We start from the raw sequence: 23,054 nt of genomic DNA on the forward strand, positions 1-23,054 counted from the left end.
TCAAGGACAGCCTGGTCTACAAGAGCTAGTTCCAGGACAGACTCCAAAGCTACACAGAGAAATCCTGCCTTGAAAAACCAATAAAAAATTTTTGCAATGGGATTAGCAGATGCAATTTTTAAATGTTATTTATTAAAAATGAGCATAAATCATAGCACTCAAAACTGTTTATAAAAATATCATCAACGCATGTTTTTGACAAAATATATGTGGGAAAACATATATATAAGGAAAACCAATAAAATTAACTCTAAATATTACTGGGACAATACAAGACAGTCTCCAGAAAAAGATTAAACCATTCAGATAAATATATATTTCACATCTGAAAAAATATTTATTTTTATTTTATGTGTATGTAGGTGTGAGCACCACATGGTAATGATCCACATGAGATAAATTATTGACAAACATGATGATTAATCGAAAATTCAAAGTTTTGCCGGGCAATGGTGGCGCACGCCTTTAATCCCAGCATTCGGGAGGCAGAGGCAGGCGGATCTCTGTGAGTTCGAGACCAGCCTGGTCTACAGAGCTAGTTCCAGGACAGGCTCCTAAGCCACAGAGAAACCCTGTCTTGAAAAACCAAAAAAAAAAAAAAAAAATCAAAGTTTTAAGTCTTTTTCATGGACAGCCAGACCAAGGTGGGCTTGAGACTCTGAAAAGTCTCTCAGTGCCCAAGTTCAGGGATACAACATTTTAAAGGAAACCCAAAGAGATACATCAAGATCCAATGAGAGTCAGAGGAACCTTGAAACACTCATTCTGGGCAGAGGATAGTTAATTATTCTAGACATAACCTTCCAATTATTTTTTGCTACTACATCTGGACCATAGTCAAGGCCATAGAAATTTCAAAAATGTTGTCAAGGCAGAAGGAACCATGAGTGGGTGGGAGGTAGGGGGTTGAAAACCATTTAAGTAAACACAAAATGGAGTCAGATCAGGATGGCCTTACCTAGTCATTTCAATGTGTGCCTAATGTCTGTGGTAACCAGAAGAGGGCAAAGATCCCCTGACCCTGAGTTGCAGGGGTTGTAAGCTGCTGAATGTAGGTGTTGGGAACTGAACCTGGGTCCTGGGCAAGACCAGCACGAGCTATTATCCACCAAGGCATCTCTGCAGCCCAATTCCACCTTGGCTTGTTTAAAACTTAAATGCTACCATTCCCTTTCTTTCATAATGGATTAGGTGGACTAAATCTGTTTTCAAAACTGGCATTAAATTAAGCTTACAAAGCGCTAAAAACAAGGCATTGATTATTGAAAATTCACCATCAGGCCAATTTGTGTGCTCTGCCACTTTTGCAAAGAATGGAGAATTTTATTGATCTTGGAGAGCTATTTCACATTGAGTCCAAAGCAAATCCAATACTTAACCTTGAAGTTCATTACACGTTAGACACCAAAGAGGGAATGGAAATGCTGTTGATACTTCTCCCAACAGAATCACAGAGCAGACACCGGCTATTCCAGAGAGGCATGAGGCTACAGTGAGCTTCTATAACAAATCCTGGGTCGTCTATACCTACAGCACCTTCACAGACGAAGCCAGCTGCTTTTGTAAGTATATTTCTGGTGTCTGCCCTGTCCTCCATGGTACTCCTGGTGCAGCGCTGAGCAGACACCACTTGAGTGTACCGCTCCCCACACTGATCACACTGCCTGCCCTCAGGCTGCAGTCTGTTTAAGAGCAGGGCTGGGGCATAGCTGAAATCTCTCACCCAGCACCACCTTATATAGCTCTCAAACAGTTTTAGGTATATTTTTAGTTCCTTGTCTCGTAAATGCAGCTAGCCCTATATAGTTAGGATAACTGACTAAATCAACTGTACATTGTACACTGAGGATTTACCAAAGAAATGAATACAGATAAAGAAAATTGGTAAGAATCTAATGATTTTATTACTATCTTTGTTTTTGTCTTGTTGTTGTATGTTTTTAAGGCTGGCTTATTTAGAAAGGAAGGGAAATGACTGGGTACAATCTTCCTCTGGGAAGGGAGAGGACCATGGACGGAGTCAAGTACTAATGTCTAAAGATTAATCAACCACACTCACACAATAGAATCTTCTTTAAAAACCTAAGGGTTCTTCTTAAGAGAAGGAGAGTCAGGGAGCATTCAGATTGTGGATGTATCTGTGTGCTAGGATGGTGGCTCACACTGTCTTTGTGGCAAGGGCATCTCTGGTGCTGGGACCTTCCAGACCTTTCCACCTGCTCTTCTTTTGTCTATCATTAAGACACTGGGGAGCAGAAAGAGGCAAGAGAACGCATACCTGATAAGAAAGATGTTTCTCAATTCTGAGATGCATTAACAAAAAATCACAAAGAAAACGACTTCTCTAACTTTTTTTTTTTTTTTAATAAAAAGCAGCCTGCCAATCAATGACCTGGCAGGACAGCTGTAATGATGATGGAATGCCAGTCTCAAGAGGGATTTCAAAGTACAAAGATATCTTAGAACTGTCTTCTAACACCAAACAACCATCTATAAATTTTAGCTAAAAAAAAAAAAAAAAACAAAGATAAAGCTAAAAAGTGAGAGAAATATTGATGAGTTTGGGGTAACAAGAAACAAACAAACAAACAAGGCAACGTTTCTTTTGTTTTGGTGACTAGCACTGGAACCCTCCTGACTAACTCCACACTTGGGAACTGCTCTGCCTCTGCTTCCTCATCAGACCAGTGTCCCAATGGCATCTGGAGACCAAGGCCGCAGACACACGAGGGGGCATAGGAAAAGGTGAGTATGATCTATAGACAACCTGCTCTATAGTGTGCTTTCCCGGGACTGTGAACACAAAACACACTGGCTCTGGAAAGCCAGAGTTTCTGGAGTCATTTGAGACAGGGGCCTCATCATGTAGCCCAGGCTGGCTTGCCCACATGGCTGCAGCCCTTTCGCCGCGCACTGTGCTTTGATGTACAGCACACTTGACTGGAGACTCTCATGTCCATGCTGGAGAGCACATGAGCTACATCGGTCTGGGTACTGTCCACGATTTCAGGCACTCAGGAGGACTGACTACTAGACAAGTGATTCTTAAGGAGACAGAAGGAAGACTCGGCCTGAAGCGCAGCTGGGGAAGCCAGCTGAACTATGGCTGGAGCTAGGACTTCTGTAGAGCCATTTGGGCAAAGTGCTGTTTTCAATCAAATGTCAGCTGGTTTGAGAACAAAACCGTTCCTTCCAGAGAACATAACAAGCTTTTACAGTCCCATCATCCTGTTGGCATCACTGTGGAAGGCTGTCTTAGGGCCTCCAAGTGCTAACTTTGAACTTTTTTCTTTTTGTTTTATGACACAGGGTTTCTCTGTGGTGCCCTGGCTGTTCTGGCATTCACTATGTAGACACGCCTGCCTCTGACTCCTAAGTGCTGGGATTAAAGGCATACACCAGTACACCTGGCTCCCAGTGCTAATCTCAATGACCTCTATTCTCCCCTCGGAAGTCAAACACCAGACTCGAAGACCACCACAGAGAACTGGAGATGACGACACCTGGGTAAAAGCAGTGAGCAACTGGAGCAGGGGCTCAAAGGGCATGCACAGGGCACATTGTTGCTAGTTTCCTTGGTATCTCGGTGGCAGCAGGGATTGCTTAGAAGAAAAAGGTATGAAGCCCAAGTATCAAAAGTAACTGGCTAATCCACAAAGTCAGGGTGATATTAAACAACACCCCCCCCCCAAACACACACTCAGCTCTATCAGTCAGAGGCCAAGAGAGGGGAATGGACAGCCATTGCCACCACAGCGGAGAGTGAGATGACAGAGATGGCAGAGGACAGGATGAAAGAGACTGGGGACAGTGACTTCTGGACACTTGAGAATGTTTTGATTCTGACATTTCAGACACATGGAGAAGTTGTCGGCGTGTGGCTCTATTGTGGAGAACACTGTTCCAGAGGGGATTGCTTATGTGTCTTGTGGGTGTCACAGGAAGAAAATAACATTAAGCAGGTATAAACAGAATCATTTTAAAAGTCTTCTTTAAGCCACATTTTTCTTGTTTGCTTTGTATGCATAAAAGTAAGCAGTTCCTTTTACACCCATGCATTTGAGAAATAATGGGTAAGAATTAAACAAACGACTTTTTCACATGTGTCAGTGCGGTGGGTCTTTTTACAAAGGGGAACCCATGTGGGTATGGAAGAAGATGGCAGCCAATGAAATGCAATCAGTCTAGTCTCTAGACTGTACGAGGAAGAAGGAAATTAAAAATCATCACGATCACTATCACCTGCAGGGGGTAATTCATCATTCCTGTTCCTCTGTGGTATCATGTTCCACCAGCGCATGGGTACAGCAGATACAATTAGGCAGCTGGCCACAGCCGTGGAGGATAATGTGCTTTTGATGGAGTGTATTCAAGCATGGAGAAACAGAGCTTGTAATCCATGTGGCAGGAGCTCTGCAGCAAAAGCACAATTCATCTGCTGTGGAGTATTTCTTTCAAAATCTCAGCACTGAATGTAAGCGCCGACAGATGAAGGGTCTGAAGCAAGCAGCAGATAATGCGGGGGAAGGTTCAGAGCTTATGTCATAATACATACGCGCATGCAGACACAAACACGGGCGACACGGCTGCTGAGCAGACAGCAGAGCTGCGATGACTGGCGCAGAATCAGCAAATGGGAAAGCGACAGTTTCCTCCCAAGGCTAACTATGCCTTAAATTATAGACTCTTTCTTCTTCAATTAATTTCTATTTTATCCCAAGAGTGAATTTGTGTCTCTGTTTGCTGCTGTGGTCCCTCTAGGGGACAATGCATTCTAAGTGCCGTGCAACTCCCAAAGGGCAACGCCAGCCTGAGTGGTATTCAGAAAAAGGACTGAACAACATGGGAAACAACAAAACACGCAAGATGGCTTTAAAAGACCTCTTTCTGCAAAATCTCGCTACAATACTAACCTATCCCAAGATATTGGCTGGAAGGCCTTTTCAGGTTTAAATCACATCCTTATTATTTCATATTGCTTATTAACATCATTTTAGGAATAAACTGAATCATCTCTTCAGAGTCTAGAGTTTGTTTAAAACAAACAAACAAACAAACAAAAGAATCATGCTATGTTACCTAAAGTGGGCTCAGGCAATCTGCTTCAGCTTCCCGAGTAGCTATGTGTAAAGGCATGTACAATTGTCCTTGCCTAATCAAGTATCTGATTTTTTGTACACTGTTACCTTACCACACCTAATTGTATATTTCTTCTGTCCTGTAAACATAGGCTATTGTTTTATGTATTTTGTATTTTTAACCTTTAAAAATATATCATCATCATCATCATTTGGCTCTTTGGAAACAGGTTCTCATACAACCCAGGCTGGCCTCAAACTTACTAAACTCGGGATTCTCCCATCACCTCCACCTCACAAGTTCTGGGATAACAGGCTTATGTCACCATGCCACGCTTAAAAATGCAGAAAAATGCACATGAGTGCACAGTACAGTGAGCTTTCAAACCAACTGTAGTTGTGAAATTCAAATTAAGAAACAGAAAGCAGTAGTAGTGCACACCTTTAATCCCAGCAATTAGGAGGCAGAGGCAGGTGGATCTCTGTGAGTTCGAGGCGTTCTAGGACAGCCAGGGCTACACAGAGAAAGCCTATCTTGAAAAAAGAGGCCTGTGACACTGACATGGCACTTTAATTCTTAAAGACTTCCTTGGAGCGGAGCTTAGGACTGGTTTATTCTCTTTTAGTATTATACAAAGATAGAATATGGGTTGGAGTGCCTTTTATTTTCTTTCCCTTCCTATCTCTCTTTTTTAAACCTAGGCTTTGCAGCCCAGTCTGACCTGAAAGTCACAATCCTCCTGCCTCAGCTTCCTAAGTGCTTGCATAGACCCCACGAGGCCCCACTTGTTCTGTTGGAACCTCCAGTTCATGATCTGGAAAGCTCCATTACCCCCTTCAGATCCCACCCACTTAGAGAGTCTCCCAAATATAGGAAAGACAAAAGCTACTGCAGCTTCCTCCCCTGAAACTGCCACCCACCAAGTTGCCACCCAAAGTGCTCAGCTTTTGAGCACACTTGGGCACAAACCCAGCTTGTGGTGGACAGGTCATCATGTCTCACCTACAACCTATAAAGTCTCCTTGCTTTTGTTTGTGGGGGTGGCTTCTTTGGCCTTTGCTTTGCTCAAATAAACCTATTATTATACTTTTTCATTTCGGCTTCATATGGCTTACTGCATCAATGGAGAAACGTATTATAGAGGGATGGAAAACCTATTACCACTAACTGTTTTTAAAATTCTCTCCTTGGACTATGATTTTTTTCAGAATGGGTCTAGGGTTTCTTCTTCCCTTTTAATTGAGACAGAATTCACATAGCACAAAAGCTACCCATTTAAATAAGTGTAAACTCACATTCTTCAATGCAATCAGAGTCATGTAGCATCACAACCCTAGAGCATTCTATACCAGTCCAAGCCTACATTTTCCTGTTCTGAACATCCGCATGGAAGGATTCATACAACATGTCATGATGTACCTGGCCTCCTTCCCTAAGTACAATGTCTGCAAGTTTTATCTGCACTGTATCATTTCTTCATGTTTCAATCATCATGGCAAGAGACAGAGTCCCCAGTAGCTCAGAGTAGCCTTGAACTCACTACGTAGCCAAGAACAGGCTTGATCCTCTAAGGTTACAAGTGTGCACTGTCCCTGGCTTTCTCCATCACTTTACTGGATGTATCTCCATGTTACTCATTCTTCTTGCATTCAGTTACTGAGAATAACTGCTGTTAATGGTACCATGAACTGTGAGCCACAACAGACTCCTCTTTCCTTGGGTGTTTGTCAGGGTTATTTCATCATAGCAATAGAAATGGTAGTGAGGCCACGTCTTGTCCTTGTCCTTGCACCTCCTGAGTTATTTTCTTTTGGTGTGAAGCCCAGCTCACAGGGCCTTTTAACACTATGAAGATCTGCTGCCAACTTGTACTGTATTGAGGTTCAGGATGTCTGGCTCCTTTCCACACTAAGTACCTTATTTTCAGAAATGTTTTCAGTCCTTTCCTCCTGACCACACCAAGTCTAGTTGATTTAATGTATGATTTGGACAAATACCCATGGCTTCCAGAGCTGATCTTAGTCCCCATTTCACCTGGTTCTTGGTCCATGTCGTCTTCTCTCAAAATCACTGATTGCCTTTGATTATGTACCTTACAATGAACTTTTTAAAACTGCTAGTAAAAATAATTTTAGGCTTACAGCAATAATCTTCTAGAAAGATTTTTAAATTTATTTCTGAAATGCCCCAGGAAACTAGCAACCCAACATCACTATAAGGCTCCCCTGGGACCTGGGTTCCCTGGGTCATGCAACTCTATCGCTGTAAGGCTCCCCTGGGACCTGGGTTCCCTGGGTTGAGCAGGGGTGGTGAGGCTAGCTGCAGTCATTGCAGTTCTCTGGTCTCTGCTATGCCCTGTTCTTGATGTCAGTCTTCCAGGATTCCCACTGCAAACCCTTAGGAAGACCAGCACCCTTTTCTATTTGTTAGGGTGGAAGGCTCCCAAAGGGGCAACATGAAGCTGTTCAGCTGCTTCCTGAGTGACAGAGCAGAAACAGCCACAAGTCTGTCTAACTTCTTTGGGTCTTCCTTCTTGCCCTCTCCCCATCGCCCTTGTTTTCTTCCCTCCCTCTCTGTGACAGGTCCCACATCCCCTAGGTTGGCCTCAGACTCACTATGTAGTTGAATGACTTCTGATTCTTGTGTCTGCACCTTCAAGTGCTGGGATCACAGCCTGTTCATGTAGTCCTAGGGATGGACTCTGGCCTCCTCATATGCTAGGCAGCCATTCTACCAACTGAGTCACATCCCTAGCCCCCTTCTGGGATTTTCTTGTGACTCTTGGACAGATCAGAGAGAGAGAGAAGGGGTGTGTGTGTGTGTGTGTGTGTGTGTGTGTGTGTGTGCACGCATGCATGCACATATCTTTCTCATGTGCCAAGCACAGGAGAACATGTGCACAAGCTGAAGGTCGGCCAGTACCATGGTGTCACTCTTCTCTGTGAGAAGAGGAAGACGGACTGACTCACTTCTGTAAACATCATAAACTACACTGTGACTTAATCTAGTTTATGCAGGAAACATTTAGTTTTCAATTCTTGACTCATCTCTCCATGAAGATGGATGGTCCTATAAATGCCCACGCACACACAATGTCTGGAAACACTGGGTATGTCATGTCAGATTTGAGGGCCAATATTCACAATGACTTCTGAAAAAGACCTAAAAGGGCAAGATTATTTTCTCATAGGTCATCACTCCAGGGTAAGTGTCTCTATCAAAAAGAGTCAATTCACTTATCTTCACAATAATGCCCATAGGTGACCTGTGTGACAGGGCAGGGAGAGGCCTTTTGACAGCATTAAGACAGACCCTACTACTGTTTATTTAATAAATACCCCATCCACCCTTCCACTGTGCTTGAGCCTCTATGACTCCTCTGACACTGCTGAGTCCCAGTGTGGCACTGCCCCACCTAAAGGCCTCTGTCCCATCTAGTGTCAAAGCTGTCCAGTGCAGCTCATGAATCCCTGCTTCCACACAGGGTGTTTTAGAGCAATGATGTTACAATGCCTACAGTTCTATCTGGAGCCCCTGAGCCAGGTGCTACCAGTCCTTCAGTCTGCCAGTCTGAGGCTCCACCACGGCCTGACTTTCAGAACTACCCCAATTCCATTGACAAGCCACTCTCAGCTCCAGAGCTACCTGTTTTGTAGACGGTCACATTCTCACTGATGATGTCTGAACAGCAACTTAGTCACTGTGGGCCACTCTTTCCAACATTCTTTCAAAGAACACACATCTTAGAGTTAACACAATGTAGGGAACACACCTAAGCTTTTCAAAATTAAGATATGTTCATGTTCGTGTTCCTGAGGAATGCAAAAGCAGAGATGAACTGGGTGCCTTGAACAGTGGAGCCGCATCGGGTGCTGAGTAGCTGCTGCAGCGCTGACAGGCAACTGCCACTGTCCTGCCTCCTGAAGACCATCAGCGATGCAGTTTGGAAAGATGTTCTGATAGAGAAGCACGTGAGGGGATAAGGAATGGAAAAATGGCCACTGGCCAGGCTTGCTTAAGACAGCAGAATCATCTATGCTGGGGTAGTTCCTATTCCTGGGGACTCTGCTTACTTGAATGCTCAGTTGACCAACCTGTTGCATTATATCTGAAAATGATGCTGCCTTAATAGACTTGCCAATAAGAAGTTTTCAGAATCCCCAAACCTTAGGAAGCAGCAAAGGTTTAAAAAAAATGGTTAGCCAGGCATGATGGTGCACACCTTTATTCCCAGCACTCAGAAGGCAGAGGCAGGGGATCTCTGTGAGTTCAAGGCCAGCCTGGTCTACAAAGAGAGTTCCAGGACAGTCAGTGCTACACAGAGAAACCCTGTCTTAAACAAAACAAAACAAAAATCCACAGTTGTGAGCCCGTTAGCTTGTTGTCTTGGCTGCGGTCCTTTAAGCTTCCCACGAGGAACCTGTCTCTGACTTTGTCTTCTGGTTCTGTGGCTTTATGCCATCCTTCTCTCATCCTCTTTACTAACTTCATTCTCTTGATTTCATCTCCAGTTAGTTCCTGGATCACCATCTCCTTTCTAAACTACCCATGTCAACCATGGTTATTGGCTATGCTATGGGGCTAGCCTGACAAACAGCCGCCTGCATCCATCCTAGTCCCTTTGGCCCCATATTCCAGCAAAGCTCCTTTCCAAGTGCATCTTCCCCCTTTTTTTGGGGGGCAGGGAGTTGATGCACAGGGTTTCTCTGTGTAGTTTTGGAGCCTGTCCTGGAACTCGCTCTGCAGTTGAGGCTGGCCTTGAAATCATAGAGATCCACCTGCCTCTGCCTCCCGAGTGCTGGGATTAAAGGTGTGCGCCACCACCTCCCGGCTTCCAAGTGCTTCTTAACCGTTTCTCATTGTATTAAGTGCAGGGCAGCAGATGATAGGAAAGGCTCTACACCTTCCCTATGCAAACACTATAGTCTACATGTCCTAGCCAAGCTAGACTCCTTTCCTAAAAATTAACAGGTCACCTATACATCTTAATGGGGTTGAGCAGAAGCTACTTCTATACATGCATACAGCATGCACTGATCAAACACGAAAAATCATGCTAATTTAGCCTGAAACTTACACAATGAAACTTTCCCCTGGGTGGTTCCTCTATTCTGAGGTGAACTTTATACCCATAAGACTCATGAATATCATGGTCACACATGTGCTCCTCATTGCTATGTTCTCATCACATTTATTTATTTATTACCCTGTTAAATGTTAAATATCACATATTAAATGCCCTATTTGCTCTGTTAAGTGCTTGGATTCTCTGCAGTTTGGGGCAATAAGAAGGCTGCCATAAATATTCTTACACATGCATATGAATGCGCTTCTGCTGTGACCTATGCAACTCCTGTGGCTGGAGAGACTGCTGAATTTATAGGAACAGACTACTCTGGGATGGTGAGATAGCTCAGTGGGCAAAGGTACTTTTGGTCAAGCCTGATTACCCGAGTCCAATCCCCAGAAACCTCATGGTGGAAGGAGAATCAACTTTTACAGTTGTTCTTGGACCTCTTGTAAACTGGAGATAAATCTAATAAAAACAAATGAAAGCCTGAACAGCTTTCTCCCCACCTTTTCTTTGTCATCCCGAGTTTCTCAGAACGCTGCTGGCACAGCTCAGTCAGACCCTTGAGAGCGTACTCTGCTACAACTTTCAAATACACTTTCAGGACACACTGCCAGCACAACGTGACCTGGCAAGTCACTTCTGCCCACTCTTCTCTGTGCTGCACTGCTGTGAACAAGCGCCTCACTAGATGACGAGAGTGCCCTAGCACAGCTACCAAACTCCCAGTCTAATATCCATGGCGTAAACTGAGTATCTGACTTTTCCAGTATTGGCTGTGGACACAGAACTACCTCTTCAGCTTACTACATACTCCAAGGCCTCCAGCTCTTAACACCGGTCAGTTAGTACTTGGTGATGCTTGGGACACACAGGAGCAGAGACAAGGATCAGCCTCAGGTCTAGATGGCATGGGCATCCCGACAAGGAGACCTAACACCAGCTGCAGAGAAGTCAGTGAGAACCACTCTCCTCTATAACATAAACCTTCCTTAAGGCAGCCTATTACAACATCTGCCAGCTGTCTCTCTGAAATCCATGACGCAAGCTCAAGACAAATCTGACCATTTCTAAGCAGCACAGATGTGCTTTAATAATTAGTTTGTTTAGTTGATTAGCTTTGCAAGGTCAAAATTAGGTCAACCTACACCAAGGAGTTCCAAGAACTGATTTACTATGTGGAATGAGTTTGGAATTAGCTGGTTACCACCATTAAATATGTCAAAAAAAAAAAAAAAAACCTTTAGAAGATTTGAAGAACAGTTTTAAAGAAACCGACTCCTTCCTGAAGCCATTAGAAAAATGTAAAGCTTGATTAGGAAATAAAACAAAGTTCTATGACAAGGACTCGCTGAGGTTTGATTGTAAACATGGTGAAGCCTATTCTCATAGCAGTGTTATGTGCCTTAGAGACTCAGCAGCCTGAAGGCCCAGCTGCCTCTGCACAGGTCAAAACCTGAGCTTTCAAATTGCTGCAGTCACTCACGCGGCACATCATGAGGAGAGGCTGAAAGACACTGAGAGGCAACAGGATTTTTAGTTCCTGCTTCAATGTTCTTTCATTTACTTTAACTTTTCAAAACTCTAGTTAGGGAGGCCCCGATTTCTTAGGCAGACAGTTTCTCACTAGGCCCCAGAGACTGCCTAGACAAACAGGAGAGTCCTGGGCAGCGTTTCCTCTTGGCAGCCTCCCCAACCTGCTGGGCCCAAGCCTCTGGGGTCACAACCCTGCAAACCCTTCCCTCAGCGCTGCCATGGGGAGAAGCAAAAGAACAAGTCATTTATGGTGGGAAGCATGGCTGACACCAGTGATGATAACATTGAAGTTCAACTCTGGATCTTGGAGCAAGACACCAACTTCATCAGAAACAAGAATGCCTTAGTTTGGCCACTTATGAATGTAAAGCACGTTTTAAAATGAACACCCTCTTTAGAAAATGAATACGTGGCATATTAGATATGTCTGAAATAAACTAACAGAAAAACTAGGAAGGAGCCTTGAATGTTAAACAATTAGCAGAGAGGGGTGTTTCTATGTCACAGAATCAAACCAACAGTGGCTTTTGGAGCTGAGGACATATGCTGAGGACAGAGTGAGACATCAGCCTGGGCCTGGGTCTCTTGGGAAATCTAGGGAACCCCAAAGGCAGAGCCTGTGCTCTGTGTAAACAAGTTCTTACTATCAATGTCGTGTGCAGTGCTCAGACCCTAGGCCTCAACCATGCACTACCCCTGACAGGAGCCTTCCCCGTTCAGTTCTCCGCGCCCCTAAGACAGGGGCAGATGTTCCAAGACAGACGTTTGCTGTAGGTGCCTCAGGAGAGCCCATGTATGAGGAACAGGCTTATTAACTAACACAGTGAAAACCTCTCCAGTACAGAAGGCACAGTCACACGTTCCCGCAGTCCCCGTACTGGAGAAGGTACGCTCAAGGCCAGCCTGGGCTCCTAGTGATACCTTGCCTCAGGAGAAAGTGACTAAGTGAGCAAGAGCGAGAGTAAGAAACAGGTAAGTGGAGTAGTGTTCAGTGTTCAGGAAACAATGTGAAGCCCACTTAGCTGCCTGCCAATCTTCAACAGTCCAATACCGAATGGGGACTTTGCTCTCGATCTGACCTCACTCTAGTGGGAGGCTCTGCACACCCTGACTTTGCTTCCCTACGAGGGTTGGTTGCTGGTCAGCCTGTCAGGGCAAGGTCCTCTTCCTACAGCAAGTTGTGAGCCTGGCTTTATTTTGCTGGGCTCCCCAGGAAGCTCAACAGAGGACAGCCTGACCCCATTCTCAAGATACTGGAGAGCAACCACCGGCACTCAGTCCTCTCCCCAACAACCGCCTCCAGAGTGACGTTCTACAGGAATACTACCACTTTAGTCCGAGTTATTCTAGTATATAATGACTGCCATAATTTTTTCCACTTAGAAAATTGCTTTTATTTATGTGTATATGTCTGTGTGGGGATATGTACAGATGTGTGCTCAAAGAAGCCAAAAGAGGGTGCTGGATGTCCTGGAGCTGGAGTCACAGTAGTCGTGAGCTGCCATGTGAGTGCTAGGAAGAGAACCTGGGTCCTCTGGGAGAGCACAGGTGATCTCAATTGCTGAGCCACTCTTCTAATCAGCTAATAATTATATGCAGTATGAAAAATTGGGAAACTCATAATTAAAGATAATCAAGAGAAACATATTTAGGATTGGCTCAGAGAGGCAGCAAATACAGACCTTAGAAATGATTGCAAATATGGGTAAAGGGGAAAAACACTTCTAAAACCAGTACTTTACATTTTGTTTTTTGTTTTGACCAGGTGGTAGTGGCCCATGCCTTTAATCCCAGCACTCGGGAGGCAGAGGCAGGAGGATCTCTGTGAGTTCGAGGCCAGCCTGGTCTACAGAGTGAGTTTCAGGACAGCCAGATGTACACAGAGAAACCCTGTCTTGAAAGCCAAAAAAAAAAAAAAAAAGTAATTTTTTTGTTGTTGTTGTTTATTTGTTTTTGAGACAGATCTCACACCACAGACTAGGCTGGTCTCAGTGTTGCTGTAATTCTCCTGCCTCATTCTCCTCGGTGCTGGGATTAGAGGCACATGTAACTATGCCCAGAGGAGATGGTTTCCTATACTGGTGAGAAGCTGCGCTGGAGATGTGCTCAGCACAGCAAGCAAGTCCACAGCTAAATGAACAAAATGAAAGACAAGCTAGAAATGCAGATGGGCCGGGGAGACGCTCAGAAGGAAAGAGCCCTTGCTGTGCAAGCACGAGACCTGAGCTGAAGCCCAAGCATGGCTGTGTGCCTTTGCAGTAGTAGACCTTGGAGCAGAGGCAAGCAGATCTCCTGGCTTCAACCTAGCTTAGAAGTTGAGTTTCTGCTTTAGTGAGAGACTTTGTCTAAGGCAACACGGAGGCAGGTAACTGAGGACACACCCAGTATTCTTTTCTGGCATTCACGCATGCACGCACGTGCACAGATGCACACACACCATACATAGAGAATAAAAAACAAACAATTATAACAAAACTAGAATTCATAAGGTGAAGCTATTTGTCAATAAACTCTAGCAAATTAAAACTGCTTTGAAATGTCCATGCTGTGTGTACATGTGTAGGCAAGCAAAAGGGTTGTGCAGTTGTGCAGGAAAGGTGTTTACTCATAGAAGGTTCTAACCACCCTGAGAGGCTCAGCCCGCAGCACACATGCTGTGAAAATTAAATCCAAAGGGTGTTCTTTTTATTTTGAAAAATTCAATTTTCTCTAGTTTTTTAATTAGGCCCAAATTTGGAATCTCTCAGGAGAAAAACACTGTGCATGTATTTAAACATTGTCACTAGGTATTCTAGTTTCAGAATGAGAAAGGCATTGAGTTGTTCTGAAGTTTATTCTTCCAAGTACAAATCCACAGACTTTGTTCTCTCTACTTAAAACCAACAAACTCCCGCACTCAGTCCCCACGCTGCCTCCCAGCCGTCCACCTCCACCATCACCAGCTCTGCCCATTGGTGGCACTGCCCTTCACTAATCTGACACCTGTCCTCTGAAATACGCCTGTGCTGGATTATTCTTCATGAACACAGAAGCTGTCTCTTTAGGAGCAGCCGCAGAGACCATGTTCACACAAACAGCTCCAGAGCAAAGGGGTGAGGCAGGCTTCAGATGACGAGATGATTAGGAGCATTAGGTGCAAGTGTCCTAGTGGTGCCAATCTCCTGGTCAAGTGAGCATGGGAAGGAAGGCGTTTGCTGGAAATGCAGGTGCTTATCCAAACATCTCAGTTCTCTCCAAGAGACAAGGTTTAACAACTCAAAGATCTACTTTTCTTTTTTCTTTAAAGGATTTCCTTATCAGTATGTGTGTGCAGGGCAGGGGACAACTTGTGAAATCAATTCCCACCTTTCACTTTTACATAAGTCCTAAGGATTAAATCCTTTACCAACTGAGTCATCTCTCTAGTCCAGGATTTTGTATTTGCTACAAAGGAGAGACGCATGGCCTACTTCCTCAGCTAAATCTAGCTGTCTGTTTGGACTGCACATGGATTCAAAAATTTCCATCCTCCTCTGGAACAACGGCTGCTAGACTTCTGGCTCACCATATCTAGAATGGAATACATTTTAGGCTTGTTTCAGATGCGCCTGTATCTGACTCTGGCTGATGGAACAACTGTACTGTCCTATGTGTTCTCTGGCTGACTCGTACAATCCCACTAACAAGGCTTTTGCGGAGTCAGGGGGATAAAGGACAGCAGAAGTTTCTACTCCTCTTCAGTAGAATGCAGCATCAAGCCAACCTGAACGACTGTGAGAACAGAGTAACGAATGCTGCCCAATGCACACGGGCACTCTGCCTGCCATCACAGGAAGATGCATTTGATTTAAAGTATGTGAAAGAAAACTCTCAGAAGTACTAACATTCAGTACTACATAGGAATATCTGCTTCTCAGCTAAAACCTACCATAATTCCCTGACAGTTTGGGCTTAACATGCCTGGATTCCTCCACACAAGCATGCTGTCGACGCAGAGAGAATTAGGCTACACAGTGGAACTCTGTCTCCACAGGCAGACAGACCTACAAATGTGTATTTGGATCTGCCTACCATTTCAAAGGCCTCATCTTTTCTTCTGTGCCAGAGCTGAGTCCGTAAACATATCTAAATTAAGTGTGGAGACCGACAGGGAGGCACAGCATAAGAACTTTTGTTTTTGAAGACAAAGTGGAATATTCTCCACTAAGTATGATAGATAATAACCAAAGGAGGAAAGGAAAATAAAAACCAAGATTGCCCACTACTGTCTACTAACTAAACTAGCTGTAGGAGACAGGGTCTTTATAGCTGTGGCTGTCCTTCATCTCCCGAGGGCTGAGATTATAGGCACTCATCACCACACCCAGCTGCGGGGACTTTTCTGAAGTCTACTCATCTGTTAAGCAGATCTGTCCAGCGACAGCAAAGGCAAAGACAGACTGTCAATGGCAATAGCCGTTTTCATTTATCACAAGCCTGGTAATTAATTCATTACTCTGCCAATCAGCTGCACTGCTAGTCAGATCTGTGGAAGTAGGAAGGGGTGGCTTACCGTGCACATGGCTGTCTTTGTGGTTCTCAGGGTAAAATCTGAAGAAAACTCCAAGTCTGAGATACATGTAGTGTGGCAATCTATATGCTTCCCAGCAGAAAGAAGAAAGAAAAAGATCAGTAAACAGGAATAACAAAGTCTAGCTAATACACCGCAGCTGTAAACCAGTGTTGCCTAATTCCTAATCACAAGCCAGCCTGAGGATTCTTCCCACACTAAAGGAACATTAACAGTTAGCTAATGTTTCTTTAAGTCAAGTTGGTATCTTCTACTTTGACTTCTGGAAGCAGTATTATCTATGCAGTCACCCGCGGATCTGTCTGTTAGCTTTGCTGACACACTCCATGATGGAGGAAGGTCATTGGTTAATTATAATAAACCAACTGCTTGGCCTCATAGCTTAGAACATAGGTGGGTGGAATAAACAGAATAGGATGCTGGGCGGAAGAGGAAGTGAGGTCAGACTCTGCTCTGTTCCCGGACAGACCCGACAGCTCTGCTGGAGCAGAGACGCCATGCTCAGCTCTCCCAGGCAGCTACAAGCCAGGATGGATGTAGGCTAGAATCTTCCCGGTAAGCGCACCTTGGGGTGCTTACACACATTACTAGAAATGGGCTAGTCCAGGTGCGAGAATTAGCCTGTAAGGGCTAGAGTTCATGGGCCAAGCAGTTCTTAAATGAACACAGTTTGTGTGTTGTTATTTCGGGCATGAGCTAGCCAAGCGGCTGGGGTGTTGGGGACGCAGCCCCGCCGCCGCTCCTTATTTCAACAACTCCAGACTTCAAATGTAAAACCTAGTGTTCTTCCCTCCACTGAGATCATCTTGCATACCAGCACTGCACACCGCCCTCTCTGCTAAGTTTCAGGTTATGACACTAATCTTCAAGGAAATACCAAGTTGGAAACACATGCTGCTAAAGGGAAAGACTGTCAGAAAAATTCATCTCTCAATGAATTTAATATGCATGTTAGATAGTAGAAAAAGCCACAATAATTCAAAAGTTAAGATTCATCTTGGAGAGAAACAGCCCATTCCTTTCTTTGTCTTCTGCCCTGACTAAAGCTCAGGGAACGGCTGACAAGTGATAGAATTTAAGTCACAGCCTGGTCATCACAGTCTTTAAGATAGCTGAAGAAAGATTTTAAAGAGAGTTACATAGTGTGGGGACTTTTAAGAGTGGGAAGAATGGGAGGAAAGAAATGGTGCTGAAGAGGCACGCTTGATGTCACAGAGCATCTACTAAACACCCTAGGGTTTCAGTCCTGAATCAGCTACTTCAGCCATTCACAGTAGTTTGGGGATGAAGAAGACAGCACCAGGAGAGAACTCAGCACTCCCTCCCACTACTCTCTTCTTGCTCTGCAACAGGGCCAAAGCGGCACTAACTGTTCCCCTCTGCTCTGTGCAAATAGCTCCCCACATCTCTTCCTACCAGGGTACCAGGGCAGGAGCATGGAGCAGGCCCATAGTGGCCATCAGTGCATCAGGACACCCAGCAGCCCCACAGTTAATCAAGCTTGCTTGCTGAGGAGTCTCCTTTGTGCAGAGAATAGCTAGATATTACTAAAGCCATTGACTGGAAGACTTCACACACTCCATTATCTACTTAGACAGCCAATGTGCTAAGAAACTCAATGTGCCTCTTCACTGTCAAGCTATGGTGAACCCATGTAAAATCAACAGTCACAGTAATGCTATAATTAACAAGGACAAAAATAAAACACAAAAGGACTTAATGAGAATTTTTCAGGTAAGTTCATGGTAATTAATCTAACGAGTCTGGAAGAAATCAAACAAGTTAAACTGTGTGATGGTGATGATGTGATACCAGGTGGTGGTGAGGCAGATGCCAGCACTGCAGATGTGGGCCTCTGCCTTCAGGAGGCCAAACCACTACAAGTGAGTCGAGCAGCTCCAGCACTGGGATCTGAAGGCTGATAAATGGAATAATGAGAAGTGACTCTATGCAACCACGGCCCAGAAGTGAGCCTGATCCCGTTTTAGACTAAATTAAAATCAGGAGGCCCACATGGAAAGCCAGTAAGCAGGCATCCTGTATTGTGGCCCCATCCCCTTGGATTCGGGCAACTGTGGACTGAACGTATCTCCTTTGTGCAGACATCCACCTTCTAAAATGCTCTAAACTAAACAGCACTCACTTGGCAGTAAGGGAAGTAAGTGATGATTTGAAGAGTACGGCAGTACGCATACAGGCCACATGTATACATGTCCTCATTTTGCACTTATATGGATTGTAGCATGTGTATCAATCCTAGCATCAAGCCCCACAGACACAGAGGGCATGCTCACACCTACCTTTATATCACAAGGATCTGAAATAAGAGTCTTATGATCTACAACTTCCACAACAGCTTCTGGAATAACTGCCTTCTTCATGCATGACATGTTGAAGCCATAGACGTCGTCCCAGAAGGCAATTCTATCAGCGTGCTTGCTCACGTCACTCACGGCCACTAGACTGATGGTGCAAATGTCAGGGTAGACTGGAAAAAAGAAAATACCCATTTATGTAGCGTCTTCTCTTCACTTAGAGGATAGTTTTAAATGGCTAATTATAAACATCAAACCTGTCTGTACAGAATACTAGCAAGGAGAGATCAATGAAGACAGAGACGGGGAGACAACCAAGTTCCCAGAGTGTCTATAATCATGATGGTAAAATTAGCATCCCCAAAATGGCCTAACAAAATTACTAAAACAACTTTGAAATAAACATATTCATGTTAAAACCTAAAATATGACAACTTAAAAACGATTTCATATATTCCTCTAAATTACACATAAAGAGACAAACGATCTGGAAAAGTATGTGGGGGGATCACAATGGAGTTTTATGGGCAGAGAGAGAACCAGCTCATACTATAGTTTTATTTAATATAAAATGATTGCTAAATGTATGCCAGTCTAAATAAAAGACCCGTGGATACAAATTTCTACCTTCAAGAAACTTGTATTTATCTATTTATTTTGAAACAGGATCTCATGTAGCCCAGGCTGGCCTCAAAAGAGAAAGCACAAGACATTGTGGATCACCCAGCGAAATCAGTAGGGGAAGCAGGCTACCATGTAAGAATGGAAACCAGCTCAGAAGTGGGGTGAGCAGAGTGCTCTAGCAGAGGAGAGCGCGTCAGTCACCATTAAGGGGTGGCATTGCCTTCTAACTAGACAGGTGGAGAGACAAGGCCCAAAGGGGTCTCGACAAACCACTGCAGTGAACTGGAATTCATTTTAAGAATGATAACTCAGTGAAAATTCAGAACAACCATTTTAAGTGCGAAGTATAGAATGACTGGGAGGAAAATAAACAATTTCAGAAACGTTTAATGATTCAGGAGGTGAAAACCAGGCCGGTGGCTAGGGCAGGAAAAGGAAATAGATCTGAAGGACAGTTGGGAGGTAGAACTCAGCAAACATGGGCCAGGAAGAGGAGGAATCGCGAGCAATGCTGGGCTTTAGCAGCTGAGCAGACTGTCCCCTGTAAAAGGGCACTGATCTGGGCAGATCAGGAGGAATGAGTGCGTTGCTTCTGGCACCAATGAAAATGCCAATGAGCAGATGAAACATTCAGGTATGGAATTCTAAGATACAAAACTGAAGACTCTGAGCATGCACACTGTAAAATCATACACAGCTGAAACGGATGAGACACAGCAGCAGGTATGTCATCAGCACCAGAATTTATGGCATAGGAGAAGCAGCGAGAGAGGCTGAGAGGGGACAGGGAAGGGCACTAGAGGGGCGTTGGGAAACAGACATGGTAGTGATGGGAACGGCTGTTGCGACACAACACACAACTTCTTTCTATGAATAACATGGAAATTAACTTTTCCTATGAAGAGCTCCAGCATCAATTTTTAGTGAATTCATAAATCAAAAAAATTCAGCTCCATGTTCCCATATCAGATGACAACTGTTAAATAACCACAGAAACAGTCGGGTAAGCAGTCAATCTTCAGACTTTGAGATCGCCCTCTACCTCACCCTTAAAATCTGTATTCTTCAAACCTCTAAGTTATCTCTAGAATAATGGCCAGGATAAGATCTGCATCCTAGGGACGCGGGCTCTAATGCTGCCTCACAGTTCAGCTTCTGCAGGCATCACCAAGAGTCATGCACAAGAGTATGCTAGCTAACCAGGGCCTCTTCCACCAGCATGCCAAGCTCTCTGGCTGGTTCCATTCTGAGGAATGTGAGCTTGTTACCAGGATGCTGACTAACAACAGACCGCCACAGGCACTATGGTTAGCCTCTGAGCCACATCTCAACAGGGGACACAACGACAAAGGCTGATCCTGAGGCAGGGCAGCAGCACTGGGCATCTCAGCAGCTCCTCACACCCTGTATGGAATTTGGGCCACAGCTGCAGCTTTCTGCAGTAGGGCCTGAGGAACACAGGAAGGCACAGTCAGGTTGGCAGACATCTTTTGTAAAGTCATCACTGCAGGCTTTGGAAGCCATTTGTTTTTTGTTGAAATGACCACTTTCTGTGAGAGCAGAATGGCTGTGTTCGATAAAGCCTTGTTCATAAGAAGAGGCCTTGCCAGAAAAAAGTGGGAAGACAGTGAAGGTGAGATTTACCAGGGCGTCTGACTGCTTCTGTTAGGAGTTTCCGCAGTTCATGGGAACTAAATGTAACGCAGCATTGTACATGACATGGACAGTCATGTGACTTACTGCAGCTCACGAGCAGTTCAGAGCATGAAAAATCCTCACTGAGTTTGGCAAACCACAGCTCATACATCAATCCAGTGTGCTGCATGGGTTTGTACACTCTCTATAAGACCACTGCAGTAGCAAGCTTACCCATCATCCACAGTGGCACTGTGCTACGGTGCCAGAGCTAAGAGAGGGCAGGATTGTGGCCTGTCACAGTGACAATACAACCTGGACTTTCACCAAAAGTCACTGATCTGCCACCTCCTCAAGTAGTGTGCTGTGCTAGGGACACCATGGAGAACAAAGATGGCCCTTTCATGAGGAAAACTGTAACTGACTGCAAGCCAGGCTTAGAGGAAAAAAAATCAAGAGCAGAATGGTTCTTTTCTAAGTGCTGAGGCGCAGTTTTCAGGCTAATTATATTTCAAAGAGATAAAAATCCTGGTGCTTATTTTTGAACTCAGAAATTACTTTTTCAGTTCTCAGAAATACGTGAATAATCCTAGAGTGCTAGAGGTCATTGGGTTCGGATCCACTCTGGCACCACTGCCTAAGTCCTGGACCCCCGCCAGGACTCCATTACCTTTACCTTCGGTCACACACATCTGTCACTCAGTTTTGGTGGGTTTTGTTTTGTGTCATAGAAGCCATAAGTGAATAATTATGTCTGCTTGTAGGTGAAATCGGCCAAATGCTGATTGGACAAAAGCAGCCAGTTACCAAACCATTTATAAACCCATGGCTTTGACATCTGTGTCCTTCTCGATTCACTGCCCAGAATTCATCTGTCACTGGAATGGCTCATGAGGTGAGCAGACCAAGATGGGAACTCCTTCATCCCTAGGGAAGGCCTCACAAACTTCTGGGCCCTAAAGGCCGAGACTGAGGAACGAGAATACAATTCCCATGAAACACTGGCACACAGGAGCCAAAGCACTGGAAACACTCGCCGATATACAGAGCAAGAGTAACTTACAAATGAGATATTCACTGGGAACTACACCTGTTCTTCCACATCACTACCTTATAAATAGTGACCAGCTCCATTAAAGTTTACATAACCTGATATGAAGATAGAATATGCTCTGGAAACTCTGCTCTGAAAAAAATAAACATTATCAGCATTATTTCTAGGAAAAAAAAAAACCCAAAGTAACAAATGTGGTTCAAGTAGGCAGTTAAGGAAAAAATAGCATAGGGAACTTTGAGCCCCAGCAACCAGGCTCCATGGCTTCCGTGTGATGTGAGGTCCAAGTGTGAGAGTCAATGTGCTGGCCGAAGGTGTCATGTTCCAACCCATTTCACCACTGTTTAAGGCACCAGCCAATGCTGCTCTTGTTTCCAGCAAGAATGCAAGAGACTTAATATATAACAGAAAACCACTTTGAACCAGGTGCTTCGTCTAGACTTTGAGATGACTGTCTATAGCTGGGTTATAATCTTTATTTTACAAAAAAGGAGATGGAGGTAGGGAGGTAATGCCAAAAGAAGCAGTCTTCATTTGCTAAGAAGACAAACCCACCAATTGACAAACAAGTCTTGAGGTCTGTCTAGAGACACCCCAGACTTCCCCCTTCATGCCAGCCCACTGCCTTGTTCTTCAAATGGGAGATTTCCACCCTCCTAAAGCAGGAGAATATTTGTTAGCTGGGAAAGGAGAAAGAGCAAGTACATTTTAACTATTAATAAAACTGGGCAAAGCAGAAATGGATGGGCTTGCTCACTTTGTGGAGTGACTAATGACAGGACGGAAATAGAGGTGAAAAGGCAACAGCCCAGCGGCTGAGAGAACAGGAGGCATTGGAGGGACAGATGCTTGTGAGGCAGCTTGGTGTGCCCAGGTCAGACGCAGGGCTGAGGCTGCTGCAAGTGGTGTTCCAGCTCTGCTGCTTGTCAGGAGGCACGTGGCAGAAGCTGGCTTTCTTCAGTCTAAAGGAGGCCAGGCTAGTAAGGGAAAAAGGCTCTGGTAAATGGGTACAGAGACAGTGTCATCTCCAGGACACCTACAGTAATGTGTCAGCCACAGGTCCAGCCATGCAGCAGTTTCTGGCCGCATCACTCTCAGCTACCACGCTCTGTAGCATTCCTGCCCTTTAATAAGCCCTCTTTCCCACTGCCTGGAGTGAATTCTGTTTCTCCTGACAAGTCCTCTTACACA

General features: G+C 44.6%; 1 protein-coding gene across 2 annotated transcripts in view; it reads right to left on the reverse strand.

Annotated features, from left to right (window-relative positions):
* The window catches only part of Prmt3 (protein arginine methyltransferase 3), a 74,081-nt gene that overhangs the window by 9,047 nt on the left and 41,980 nt on the right, over positions 1–23,054 (reverse strand). For both annotated transcript variants that reach the window (XM_050122120.1, XM_050122121.1), the window contains 2 exons: positions 18,536–18,723; positions 16,218–16,304 (listed from right to left, as the gene is read on the reverse strand). In XM_050122120.1, coding sequence (XP_049978077.1) covers positions 16,218–16,304; positions 18,536–18,723 — 275 coding nt within the window. The remainder of the gene's footprint in view (positions 1–16,217; positions 16,305–18,535; positions 18,724–23,054) is intronic.

This window comes from Alexandromys fortis, unplaced genomic scaffold, assembly GCF_014885135.2.
Source record: "Alexandromys fortis isolate MF-2015 unplaced genomic scaffold, M_Fortis_MF-2015_v1.1 scaffold_170, whole genome shotgun sequence".
Lineage (NCBI taxonomy): Eukaryota > Metazoa > Chordata > Mammalia > Rodentia > Cricetidae > Alexandromys > Alexandromys fortis.